This window comes from Bos indicus, chromosome 5 (genome assembly GCF_029378745.1).
Source record: "Bos indicus isolate NIAB-ARS_2022 breed Sahiwal x Tharparkar chromosome 5, NIAB-ARS_B.indTharparkar_mat_pri_1.0, whole genome shotgun sequence".
Taxonomy (NCBI): Eukaryota; Metazoa; Chordata; class Mammalia; order Artiodactyla; family Bovidae; genus Bos; species Bos indicus.
This window is the reverse complement of record NC_091764.1, coordinates 19,296,485-19,309,878: the sequence shown is the minus strand read 5'-3', so window position 1 is coordinate 19,309,878 and position 13,394 is coordinate 19,296,485. Positions and strand designations below refer to the sequence as shown.

Below are 13,394 nucleotides of genomic sequence, written 5' to 3'. Positions count from 1 at the left end.
AAAAAAGGCTTGCTTCCTATTATCTGGACTTCCAAGCATTTGATTGCTTGATTAAAAATGTTTGAACAAAATCCTGGTTTGTTTCAAAAGATGTTGGATTAGCATTTAACACCTCATCGGTCACTAAAGCCCAGGCAGTTTACCAGCCCCAACAGAGCCTCGGCTAAAAGAACATCAGAGCAAACAGAGCTGGGCTTTTAAAACTGGCAAACAAACGCCACACACACTGCCTAAGGCGGGGTGGGGTGGGCAATGGTGAACTCCAGTGCAAATGAGTTTAAAAGGAAGAAAAGGGAAAAAGTCAGCACAAGTTTCTCTAAAGCTAGCTTGCGCTCACAGGCGTCGCGAACAAGGGCTTTTGTGCCCGCTAATTGCACCATTTGTGCGCAAAAGTTCCGACGCGAAGTGTGAACTCTCAACAGAAGGAAACATGAGACAACTGAAGTGCCCTGGTTTGTGTGCCCTGCTCCTCCTCCGCCGCCGCCTCCTCTTCTTTCTCCTTCCTCCCGCGGAGCCCGCTGTTGCAGCTTGTTTGCACTGGGGCTTATCCGGAGCGGAAATTCCTTTCCGTTTTTGTGAATGACAAACTCATTAACAATTCATCAACACAACCTGTTCCAGCCGGCCCGTCCCCACGGCAACAGCCCCTTCCGCAGAGCGCTCATTGGCTGGCCCGGAGAATGTATCCATTGAGACGCTCGCTGTTTGTATCCATTGAGGAGCTGCCTTGCGCAGGGGGTGTGCGAGCGCCGAGGCCAAGAGAGAGTGAGCAATCGAGGTTTGAATAATCCTAGGAGAAAGACGGCCGGGTGGATTTGAGGTGCAGTCTTGGAGGGAGGGATTAGGAGCCGCTGGACTTTTCTTTTCTTTCCTCCCTTCTCTGTAGCACGGAGTCCGAATTAATTGGATTTCATTCACCCTAGAGGAACAAAACTGTCTGGGCAGCTTCATTCAGAGAGATTCATTGACACCGAGAACGAGCGGCTGCAGCCGGGTGCAGAGGGAACCGCCGGCTTTACTTCGGTCTCGCCTGCCCCAACCGCTATCCCGGCTTGGGAAAGGCGAGGTGGACTCCAACCCCGCTCCGAGAGCGGCGGCTTCCCGCGGCGCGCTCGGCCTCTGCCTGCCCCGAGGGGCGTCTGATAGGCACCCCGCCCTCTACGGCAGCTCGACCCCCATGATAGATACGCTCAGACCCGTGCCCTTCGCGTCGGAAATGGCGATCAGCAAGACGGTGGCGTGGCTCAACGAGCAGCTGGAGCTGGGCAACGAGCGGCTGCTGTTGATGGACTGCCGGCCGCAGGAGCTGTACGAGTCGTCCCACATCGAGTCCGCCATCAACGTGGCCATTCCAGGGATCATGCTGCGGCGCCTGCAGAAGGGCAGCCTGCCGGTGCGCGCGCTATTCACGCGCGGCGAGGACCGGGACCGCTTCACCCGGCGCTGCGGCACCGATACCGTGGTGCTCTACGATGAGAGCAGCAGCGACTGGAACGAGAATACGGGCGGCGAGTCGGTGCTCGGGCTGCTGCTCAAGAAGCTCAAGGACGAGGGATGCCGGGCGTTCTACCTGGAAGGTACGAGCCGGGGAGCTCCGCGCAGGGGGGCCAGGCGGAGGACACCGAGCTGCGAGCTGCAGGCAGGGCGCTCGGCCGGCGCTTCTGAACCCATTGCTGCGCCAGGGGTTGTCTGCCTGTCCCCCGGCTGCGAACCCTCGTGCGTCCGGCACCCACGAGCTTGGCCCGCGAGGAACCGGCCCGCTTCCGGCCGCACTCTTGGGCCATTTCTTTCTAACCACCTCTGCTTCCTACCCGAAATGTTCTTTCCCTACTTTCTGTCGTTCGGTTTTTGATTCAGATTTTGCAGGACGGTTGTGGTGCAGATTGGCACCTTCTAGCCCTTCAAGATATTCGGAAAAGTTGCCATTTTGTTCATTTCCGGATTCAAAAGAATGAGGGTTCCCAGGGTGGGCGGGCCCGTTCGTTCTGTTCCCAAGGGTGCACATTTAGTGTCTTTCTCTTACATTTAGTTTCGCGTGTAGGGGGGGTTGGTAGGGTTCTGTGGTGTGTTTATGCGTGCGGCTGTGGCTCTCAAAGCTGTGAAAACTACTACGGGATCTCGGGTTACATGATTGTTTTTCTCCTCCTGGCAGGTGGTTTCAGTAAGTTCCAAGCCGAGTTCGCCCTGCACTGCGAGACCAATCTAGACGGCTCGTGTAGCAGCAGCTCGCCACCGTTGCCAGTGCTGGGGCTCGGGGGCCTGCGGATCAGCTCCGACTCCTCCTCGGACATTGAGTCTGACCTTGACCGAGACCCCAATAGTGCAACGGACTCGGATGGCAGCCCGCTGTCCAACAGTCAGCCTTCTTTCCCTGTGGAGATCTTGCCCTTCCTCTATTTGGGCTGTGCCAAGGACTCCACCAACCTGGACGTGTTGGAGGAGTTTGGCATCAAGTACATATTGAACGTCACCCCCAACTTGCCGAATCTCTTTGAGAATGCAGGAGAGTTCAAATACAAGCAGATCCCCATCTCGGATCACTGGAGCCAAAACCTGTCCCAGTTTTTCCCTGAGGCCATTTCTTTCATAGGTGAGACTAATGAACAATTCTTGCTCAGACTTTTAAACGCAGAATTCCTCACCATTCTTAGAGTTTAAGCTGTTCATCTTTCTCGCTGCTTGCTAATTTGTGGGACTGCAGGTCTCAAATGTTCCAGGACCGTTCTTGATTCTGGTATATCTTCTTCCTTAAAAAAAAAAAAAAAAAGTGCCTTTTGACAAGGTTGCAGACCACAGGTGTATTGCAAATTTTGTCTGTTGTTTGACTGACTCCAGTCGTTTGAAAGAGGGGCCATTTGTAAGTAGACAGCAGGATTTTCCCACCATCTTTGGACTGGAGGAGGGCCCGGTAGAAGTACTCTTGGTAAACAGGAATCCTAGCATGACTTAATAATTTTAAAAGAACGACCTGGGAGTTGTTTTAGGACACCAAGTTAGTTGTTGGAAAGCTCTGTGAATGCGAGATGCTGTAATCCAACTAAATGTTACTGTGATACCGGTTCACAGTGAGACAGTGAGGGTAACCTGAGCCCAGCAGGAAGAACTGTGGGCTGAAAGCCTGGAGAAGCGAATCTCCAGGCATTGTAATGCATTTCCTATTACAAAGGAACTCATTTTCAGGCCATGTCGACATCCTGTTCCTCCTAATGGGCTGTCCCCTGTGACTTCCCTCTCTCTTTTCTGAAATGCCTGAATACCTCCATTGTTCGCTGCACAACAGTTGGAGAATAATTTAATAGACCCTTGCAGTCTGCTTGTCTGTATAAAAGGCATTCACGACCATATTGCAGGGTTTCTGGTATTCACATGCTGAGGCAAAGAATGCACACATTAAGGGGTTTTGTGTTGGCAGAAACTTAATACAAAAGCTCCCTTTTCAGAAAATATCTGAAATATGTAATTGTGCCCAGTGTACATGTTTTAGCCCAGTGATACATTTTCTGCTGCCTGCAGGGCTCAGCTGCCACACACAATTATTTTTTAATGTTTAGTATTATTATTACTCAGGTTTTAGACTGATCGTTCACAAAGGGGGATTTTCGGTCTACTGATATTTTTCCCTTTCTTTTTCTGTTTACAGATGAAGCCCGGGGCAAAAACTGTGGCGTCCTGGTGCATTGCTTAGCTGGCATCAGCCGCTCGGTCACTGTGACTGTGGCTTACCTTATGCAGAAGCTCAATCTGTCGATGAACGATGCTTATGACATTGTGAAGATGAAGAAATCCAACATCTCCCCCAACTTCAACTTCATGGGCCAGCTGCTGGACTTCGAGAGGACGCTGGGACTGAGCAGCCCCTGTGACAACCGCGTCCCCACACAGCAGCTCTATTTCACCACCCCCTCCAACCAGAATGTCTACCAGGTGGACTCTCTGCAATCCACGTGAAGTGCACCCCCCGCTGGGATGTGTCCAGCCGATCTTGAGCAGTTTCTCTTAGCAGCATCAGCCAGGCTGCTCTCTTTGTATGTGGCCCCAGGTGTCAACAGGACACCAGCTGTCTGTATTAGACAAGGTTACCACGTATGGCATTGGTTATTCCCAAGGGAGAGATTTGCTCCCTTCCTGTTGGAAGAACAGGACCTGCTGTATAGATAGAGGCAGTAGGTTTGCTCCACACCCCTGTGTACAGCCTACCCCTGCAGGGACTGGGATTCGAGGACTTCCAGGTACATAGGGTAGGACCAAATGGTAGGGTAGGAGCATGTGTTCTTTAGGGCCTTGTATGACTGTTTCTTTTGCATCTGGAACTGATTCTATATTGTCTTCAGTGAAGACCGATTCAATTTTGCATATAGAGGAGCCAAAGAGAGGTTTCAGCTCTGTATTTGTAGTATCAGTTTGCAAAAAAAAAAAAAAAAGAAAAACAAAAATAAATAATCAATCAAATGAATCTCATATTCCATTTGATTATTGTAAATATTTGATCTTAAATCACTTGACAGTGTTTGTTTGAACTGTGTTTTTCCTTTGATGGGTTTAAAAGAAATCATCCAAAGGGAGAAAGAGCAGTTTGCCACTTAAAAACAATGGAAACTTTTGCTCTTTTTGAATCCAAAGGATATATTTGCAGCATGCTCAACGTTACCAATTCTGAATGACATTTTCATGGACACTGAATGATCATGGAGACCTTGTTATGGTGCAGTCTTCAGTCTCTTTCATATATCTTCCTTGTGACTTTTTTTCTCCTTAATGTAGTTTGATTCTGCCTTATCTCTGTAAATATTTTGATTTGTATTGTCTCAAAGGGGATATCTTGGAAAGACACCAAAATCATGGGCTCACTTTTTTTGTTGTTGTTGAAACTTCAGCTGTGCTAAACAGTATCTTACCTCTGTACAAAATTCTTCAGGGAGTGTCACCTCAAATGCAATATTTTGGGTTGGTTTCTTTCCTTTTTAAAAAACAATTTGTGTGAAACTGGAAGCGTGTGTGTGTGTGTGTGTGTGTGTGTGTGAGCATGGGTACTACTCATTCGATAGGCGACATGCATATGATTGTGAAGGAAGGAGACAAGTGGCTCCATATGTTCATGGTATAAAGTTCTGAGCTGAAATTTTATTATAAGAATGTAAAACCTTAAATTATTAATAAATAACTATTTTGGCTATCAAATGTGTATTTTTTCTAAATCTCTCCTTAATTGTACTTGGATGTGAAGTGATAAATTTTAGGATTTTTCATTTGGGGATTGATACTGGATTATTTAAAATACATGTAGGAATACTGGGGCAAAGTTCTCATCTCAAACTATTTCCAAGAAGTCTTCAGGTACAGTTTATGAAATTAACCTTTTGCTTCAAGTAAAAGTGATGTAATGGAAGGGATTGACTATATCATTTCCTATGAGTGTCAGTGTGAAATTCTCAGTCGTGTCCGACTCTTTGTGATCCTATGGATTATAGCCCGCGGGGCTCTGCTGTCCATGAAATTCTCCAGGTGAGAATACTGGAGTGGGCAGCCATTCTTTTCTCCAGAGGATCTTCCCCACCCAGGGGTTGAACCAGGGTCTCTTGCATTGCAGGCAGATTCTTTACCATCTGAGCCACCAGGGAAGTTCATATCATTCCTATGGACAAAATATAGTAAGTCTGGCCTATTTAAGAAAACCGTGATCCTCTTGAAGGAAAATAGTGTACTAAGAGCATAGCTTTCTGAAATGACAGTATTTAGATACTCATGAATAGTCACAAAGAGAAGGCATCAGAATAACAAAATGACAGCATTAACCTCTCTTGATTTTCCCTGACAGGGTCTTCTGCTCAGTAATACACATAGCAGGAAGAAAGTAGAGATAATTATTTCTCTGGTTTGTAACTGGCACTTCTACCTGCAAATTCTAGTCTTGGAATAGTAAATGAATCAGATGGTGTCTCCCCTTTCTGGTGTTCATGGCAGACCACAGCTCAGCGTTCTCCCTGAGTCTGGACGTGGCCACAATTTCACATTAGCGCTTGAAGCATCACCACTCTTGTCCTAATGTGCTTTATGCGTAACTAATTTAGAATGTGGGCCAGAAACCCCTGTTGAAAAAAAGTTTTTTTTATGTTGAGGTTATTTTGAACCATTAATTTTCAAGGTAAAAGCTTAATATTCTGTCATTTCCCTCAGGACATCCCTCTCCTTGTCTCGAGTGACCAAGTACACAAAATAAAAAGTGTATGAAATCAAAAGAACTAGAACATAATTTCCAGCCCTTTTTGAATGAGCTTAGTCCCTTTGTCTGCAGTGGAGAGAAAAATGAGCTTTTCACTCACACGGTACATGTGAGATGTCAGTTGGATTATCTGCTAGGAGGCAAATAACCCTGATTCTATGGCAATTGTATCAAGCTGTCCCGTGTGACTTTTAGCAGCTAAGCATGTACAAAAGGCAGAAACAGTGCAGAAAAATACCAAGTCAGTCCCTCCCATTTGGGTGCCCTGAGTCAGCCGGAGCTCCGAAAGGAGAAGTGGGTTGCAGTTCAACTTGGCTCGTGTTAATCCGGTTCTGAACGGTTTCCGCTCCTGGCATTCCCTAAACTGCCTCTTCAAAGTAGGGATTTGCGAGCAGCCTTAGCAATTTCCTGTCCAGCTGCAGCTCAAGTAGCTGTGTGCTTTTCTCCTCCCTTCTCTTTTCTCTGATTTCTTTTCTCTTTTCTCTTTCTTCTCTCTTTAATACGGGCGGTGGATAATTTTAGTGCATTTCCTCTTTGTGGATTATCGTCTCCTTTCCTTCTAGAACTTGCAAACACTGAGTTCCTTCGGCTCTGCTCAGGCCGACAGCTGGCCTCCCTGGCACTTCCTCTCGGTTCACTGTGGGCTTGTTGTTTGTCAGTCCACTTCTGAAATTAATAATGTTTTCTGGCCGAATGCCACAAGCCATTACCACAAAGGGGAAGTAACACATATGAATAGCAGGAAGCCATGCAGGGTCACAGTGTGAGCTGAGCTTGCGGTGGGAGCATAATTGAGCCCAGCCCATTCAGCAAGTGTCTGACATCGATTTGGGGGAGAGGGAGCTCCCTGCCTTTAAGCAGCTCAAGCTGTGAAAAAAAAAAAAAAAAGTTTCCAATAAATTGGTAGCAAATGGTCTTTGTCATCAGTGCAAATAAAAGAGAGGGAGCAAGGAGAGTTTAGGGCCCCCATAAAGTTGCAATGTTAGGGATTTCTCCCCCTTCTCCTGGTATATTGTTTCATAAGGCTGGTGAACAGAGTCGGGGCCAGCTTCTCTCCATTGCCACAAAGGGCCTCATGTTAAATGGGGATTTTTACGGTTCACACAGGCCAGAAGATTCAAAGAGCTATTCTCTTTTTCTTCTCTGGAAGGTGGAGGGTTGTAAATGACAGCGTGGGCCCCCACCTCTCCCCGCGCCTCCTTTCTCCGGGCCGGCCCTCGTTCCTTTGGTGCCTTTGTGCTTGCAGGAGCCCCCGTGAAGGCGATCCTTTTGCATCTTGGAGTTAGGCTCACTTCCTGAATGGAGCCCTGCATGGTTACTAGGGCAACCTTTCCCAGCAGCTGCAGCTCCCCGGCCTCCCCCCTCACCTGCTGTCCCCGTTAGTGGCTTCCTCAGGTCTCTGAGCCAGCTACCTTTCCTGGCCTTCTGCAGGGAGCTGGGGGAGGCGGTGGCTTTCGTGGAGGTTTTCTGCAGGTTTCCTGGGACTGCTGGAGACTTAGAAAATGTATTGCTTAATGGTCAAAATTGGTCTAAGGGTTAATATCAGACTTCGAAAGGGTTATCTGGGGATAGAAATACCAGCACAACCTTCAAAGGAGTGAAAACGGAGGCTTGCTTGACCCAACAATTAGAAGCCCTAAACTTCACTCTCACTAATGAATCAGAAGCCCTGGGCAAGTTACCCAATCTCACTGCATCTTTCTCTCTCTCTTTTTTTTCTTGTCTGTAAAGTGAGAGAGTTTTTCTCTTTCATTGTAGGATTCTCTTATCTATTCCAGTGCTCTGGTACACATACTAAATGGTAAAATGAGCTGCAGATCAGGGGAAACAAATAACATTTACTAAGGCTATTAGATACTGTACTTCAAGTACAATATTATCTCATTTAATCCTCAAAGCAGCTTTGAGATGAGTCCTATTATTATCCTGATTTTCAATGAGGAAACTGAGGCAGGGAGAGGCCAGCAGAGCCTATGGTCAGCTCGTGGGAACTGGTACAATTGAGCGTTGAAGCTTTAGCTCTTCCTGTTGCAAAACTGCTTGTCATCAGAATTTTCTCTTTGTAAAGTCCTGTGATGCTGACTAGGAAGTGGTGACCCCATTTCACAGCCGAGGAAGTGGAGGAAGCAGGGGTTAAGTGACCTGCCAAATCAAACCCAAATCAACAGAGTCAGAGGACCCTGGCTGATGTGTCATCGGAGAGAAATCAGCCTGCCTAGACGATGCCACCCTCCCTCTACTGGAGAAGTTGCTCTGTCTTGGGCCTATGGGCCCAGAATTACAAACCTGATTTTCCTAAGAATCTCTAGAGCAGCTAGCAACAGGCCAGCTGGCCCTGACCCTTGCCCATACTCCCCTTTCAGGATTACACAAGTGAACTGGCCCCAGAGAGAGTCACTTCCTCCCTGTGATCCAGTTGGAAGAAAACTTGCCTGGTGATGGGGCAGGAGGGGAAGGGGAGAGGGGAAGGAGGGGGAGGGGGAGAGAGGGAACCATGGAGAGCTGCAGAATAAGAGAGGCATGTTAGAAGCAAATGGAGAAGCAGAATACAAGGGCAGATCATGTGAAAGCTGGCTGTAACTAAATATTCTTGAAAAGTCATCTAAAATCTCAATCTTCAGACTTCAAACTGCTTCAAAAGGATTATTTTGGGTATAAATTTATATGTCATTCCTCACATACAAGATTCGCAGACTTTCAAATACACATACTCCTCGCATGTTCCTACTACAGTGGTCCCTGAATTAGTCTGGTTTTGGTGATGAAATCTCTAAACTTCTTTAAAGTCCACAATTGATTTCCTAAGAGTATCTAAGGGCACAGAACAAAGTTCAAACAATTCACAAATATTTATCCAGGCCTTGATCTGTGTTGCACTGCTTGGTTGAAACAAGTTTAAAATAAAAAGTAACCGGACTGAAGACTTAACAGGCCCTCAAAGGCTGATGAAAACAAAGTCATGTTTCAAAGTGTAACCTCTCAATTTTTCTGCTGGTGCTCCAAGTCAAAGCGGAAGCCCAAAGGAGCTATTGGGCAAGTACTTGTATGTCCTTACCTGAGGCAACAGTCAAAATTATATATATATATATATATATATTTTTTTTTACCACCATTAGGCTCCTCTGTCCATGGAATTCTCTAGGCAAGAATACTGGAGTAGGTAACCATTCCCTTTTCCAGGGGATCTTCCCAACCCAGGGACTGAACACAGGTCTCCTGCATTGCAGGCAGATTCTTTACTGTCTGAACCACCAGGGAAGCCCTTAGATCTGATATTTTATTTTTTATATGGGAAAGGATTATTAGCCCACATGTTTGCAGTTTGGCCCACCCACTTCCCTATTTTGTCATGGAAAATACCTTTAGAAACTGTTCGCAGGCTTTTAATAATGAGAAGTTTTGGCCTACCATACCTCCAGAAATGAACTCTTAGGCACACAAAGGGAAAAAATATACACGATTTGATAATGACATCCTCAAAAGCACTAAGCCAAAAAAAAAAAAAAACGAAAGAAAGAAAAAAAAAAAAGGTGCTTCTTCTAACTAGAATTCTCCTTTTCCTGCATTTGGAGACAAACTAAGTATTTATTACATTAAGGATTTTCCACTAAGTCTAGTTTACTTCCTATTGCAAAATGCTAACAGGATAAGGAAGAAAGAGGGGAGGGTACAGAAGACGTTCTTTGGCAGCACATAACTCCAAGGACAATTGTAGCAGGAATATCCCTTTCTCTTATGTTCTGGCTATTACTGCTATGTAAAAAACTAGCCCCAAACTTAGTGGCTTAACAACAACAATCAATTTTGCTCATAGGTCTGCATTAGAAGAGATCTCAGCAGGGAAGTCTGGTCTCTGCTCAGTGCCATATTATTGGGGTAGTTTGACTGCAACCCAGAAGCTGTTTCCAAGATGGTGCCTTCACATGGCTGGCAAGTTGGTGCGGGGCGCTCAGCCACCGGCTGGTGCCAGGGACTTTGATTCTTTTTCACATGGTCTAAATTTCCTCCCAATATGAAGTCTGAGTTCCATGGGTGAAAAAGTGAGAGAGTCAGGTGGAAACCGTGTTGACTTTTAGGATGCAGGCTCACACAGTCACACAATGGTCTACAGGATTTGAGGTGAGGAGATGAAGGAGGGGCAAGATTCTGGAAAAGCCCATGGGGTGGAACATATGGCTACAACCATTTTTGAAAAACAGAGACTGCCACATCTTATGTGGAAACTGCTTGAATCCGGGACTCCAAGAAGTAATAATGAGCCCCCAAATTGGTCTCATGATCCTATCTTGAAAAGATTATAGTTGTCCACAATGCTGCAGCTATTCTTTTAATCCAACTCTTCTTTCTTCTGTCTCCAATGTTCCCAGTGTAGGAATACCATTGAGACACTAACAAAAATTGACCCATGAAATAAAATATGAAACAGTTTGCAAAAGAATGTTAACGCTTTCATTTGGTCCAGAGAAAGTGTTATATTTGTGATAGATTCAACCAAGTTATTAAACATAGTGATAGTTGATTATTTCCAAGAAAAATTGTATTCTATTGTATTTCATAGTGTTCCATTGTAGCAGACCCTCTTACATAGACAGACAGTTGGATTTTTTCCAGTTTTAACTATTATGAACAGTACTGCTAAGAACAGTTTTGTGCATCGACCCTGATACCCATGTGCACACATTTCTCTGAGAGTAGAAAAGGAATGGAATAGGAATAGGCTGTGTAGATCCCCAGTAATGGCAAATTCTTTTCCAAGTGTTGTACCAGTTTACAATACCATCCACAGTATTTGAGTTTTTGTAGTTCCACATTTTTGTCAATAGTTAATACTGTCAGACTTGTTTTAATTGTCATTCATCTAGAAGGTGTGAAATGGTTATTTACTATGATTTTCACTTTCAGTGGGAGAAGGCAATGGCACCCCACTCCAGTACTCTTCCCTGGAAAATTCCATGGACGGAGGAGCCTGGTAGGCTGCAGTCCATGGGACTTCACTTTCACTTTTCACTTTCATGCATTGGAGGAGGAAATGGCAACCCACTCCAGTGTTCTTGCCTGGAGAATCCCAGGGACGGGGGAGCCTGGTGGGCTGCCGTCTATGGGGTTGCAGAGAGTTGGACACGACTGAAGCAACTTAGCAGTAGCAGTCACTTTCAGTATTCTGATTCTTCACAAGGTTGAGCCTTTGTTCAGTGTTGATTGGCCAAAGGATATGTATTTTATTTTGAAAAGTTCCTGTTTAAGCCTCTTGCCAAGTTTTTGATTGCATAACCTCTATTTTTTTTTTTTATTGATTTAAGGGCTTCCCTGGTGGCTCAGTCAGTAAAGAATATGCCTGCAATGGGGGAGATCTTGGCTCAATCCCTGGGTTGGGAAGATCCCCTAGAGGAGGGCATGGCAACCCACTCCAGTATTTTTGCCTGGAGAATCTCCCTGGAGAGAGGAGTCCGATGGGCTGCAGTCCGTGGGGTCACACAGAGTTGGAAACGACTGAGTGACTAAGCACAGCACAAGGAATGCTTTGATGTCCTAAGCACTTAGTCCCTTATTGATTATACGCATTGAAAATATTGGTGCAGTGATTTTCAAACTTTGTCCCTCTGGTGCTTCTCAGGGAAGGGCATAGGCACCTTTAATGGCAGGTTATATACTGTATCGCTCTGAAAGGTGTTAACCAGAAAGACAGTGACAAAAATGGCAGTGACCAACCTGCGTAACCTTAAATGGAGGCCTTAGGGAATCATGGGACTTGTGGGTAAAAAGGTTTGAAAACCACTGATTCTATTTTAACAAACATGGAAACAGAGATCGAGTTGAAAGAATAGCTACTTTGGATTACTTGGGGCTGGTGTAGAAGCATTTTGGGGTGTACTAAATCTTGTACCAAGTTTTGAAGAGTGCTGTATTTTTCACAGACATGAAAAGGATGCTACGGTTATAGGTGATGAATTATGTCTAGACTTGGAAGTAGTAAAAGACAAATTCTTTGTAAGGCACAGCAAAAGTATTTTTCAAGTCACAAAACCAGGTATATGGGGGGTGAAATTTAAAAAGAGTTTGCAGAGAGTAGAAAAAATAGTGACTTTTGGTTGGCCTTGTCTGCCTTCCCAGTAACATCTTGAACTGGAAAAACTCCAGCTTTCTCCTCCTGTGCCATTGTTTCTTGTGTCTCCTTTACTACTCACACACTTTTCTTTCGACACTTCTGATCATCCAACGTGCAGAGGAATTTCCCCATACCAAGCAGTTTTCTGTGATACCAGCTGGATGTCCCACAATTAAACCACATTCTGACACTATCTATTTAATGACAGTGGCAGATTCTATAGCTTCAGGGTGAAACCCCTCAAGACTGTTCCTACCCCACTTCAGATGCTAATAGCAAGTAGAAGGTCACAGCTACCTACCACTTCAGCCCAACACATGGCCACAAATCAGAGGGTCCCATGACCTTCTTCCCAGGTTCAATCAGTTTGCTAGAGCAGCTCACAGAACCCAAGGCAATGATTAATTATGTTTTTTTTTTTAATATATAATTTCTTTTTAAATATATAGTTTCTTTTCAAATATATAATTTATTTATTTATATTATTTATTATATATATTATATTTATTATTTATTTGTTATTTATTTATTATTTATTTTTGGCTGTGCTAGGTTTTCATTGTATGGTGGGCTTTTCTCTAGTTGGGGAGAGTGGGGGGCTACTCGTTTCAGTTTGCGGGCTTCTCATTGCAGTGGCCTCTCCTGTTGGGGAGCATGGGCTCTAGAGGGCACAGCTTCAGTATTTGTGGCACGTGGGCTTAATCACTGAGGTTGGAGGGCTCTGGAGCACAGGCTCAATAGCTGTGGCACACAGGCCTAGCTTCTCTGCGGCATGTGGGATGTTCCTAGGCCAGGGATTGAACCTGTGGCTCCTGCCTCGGCGGGCAGATTCCTTACCACTGAGTTACCAGGGAAGCCCGTCACTGGTTTCTTAAAGGATGTGATAAAGCATGCAGTTGTGCACCAGGGAAGAGATACATAGGGCAAGGTCTAGGGTCTTCAGCAGAAGTTTGTGTCTCTGTGGTCTTAGGTCTTTTTCAGTAAGCATGTGTTCACCAGACAGGAGGCTCTTGAAACTCCATACTATTGGAATTTTGATGGATGTTTTGTCGAGTAGGCATGATCAAT

The 13,394-nt window shown here is 45.3% G+C and overlaps 1 protein-coding gene across 1 annotated transcript; it reads left to right on the top strand.

The window, feature by feature from the left end:
• The first annotated feature begins 726 nt into the window (after positions 1-726).
• Positions 727-5,178, top strand: DUSP6 (dual specificity phosphatase 6). Its single transcript, XM_019960326.2, has 3 exons — positions 727-1,577; positions 2,153-2,590; positions 3,641-5,178. The coding sequence occupies exons 1-3, from the start codon at positions 1,178-1,180 to the stop codon at positions 3,946-3,948; spliced, it is 1,146 nt and encodes a 381-aa protein (XP_019815885.1). The 5' UTR covers positions 727-1,177; the 3' UTR covers positions 3,949-5,178.
• Positions 5,179-13,394: the final 8,216 nt, after the last annotated feature.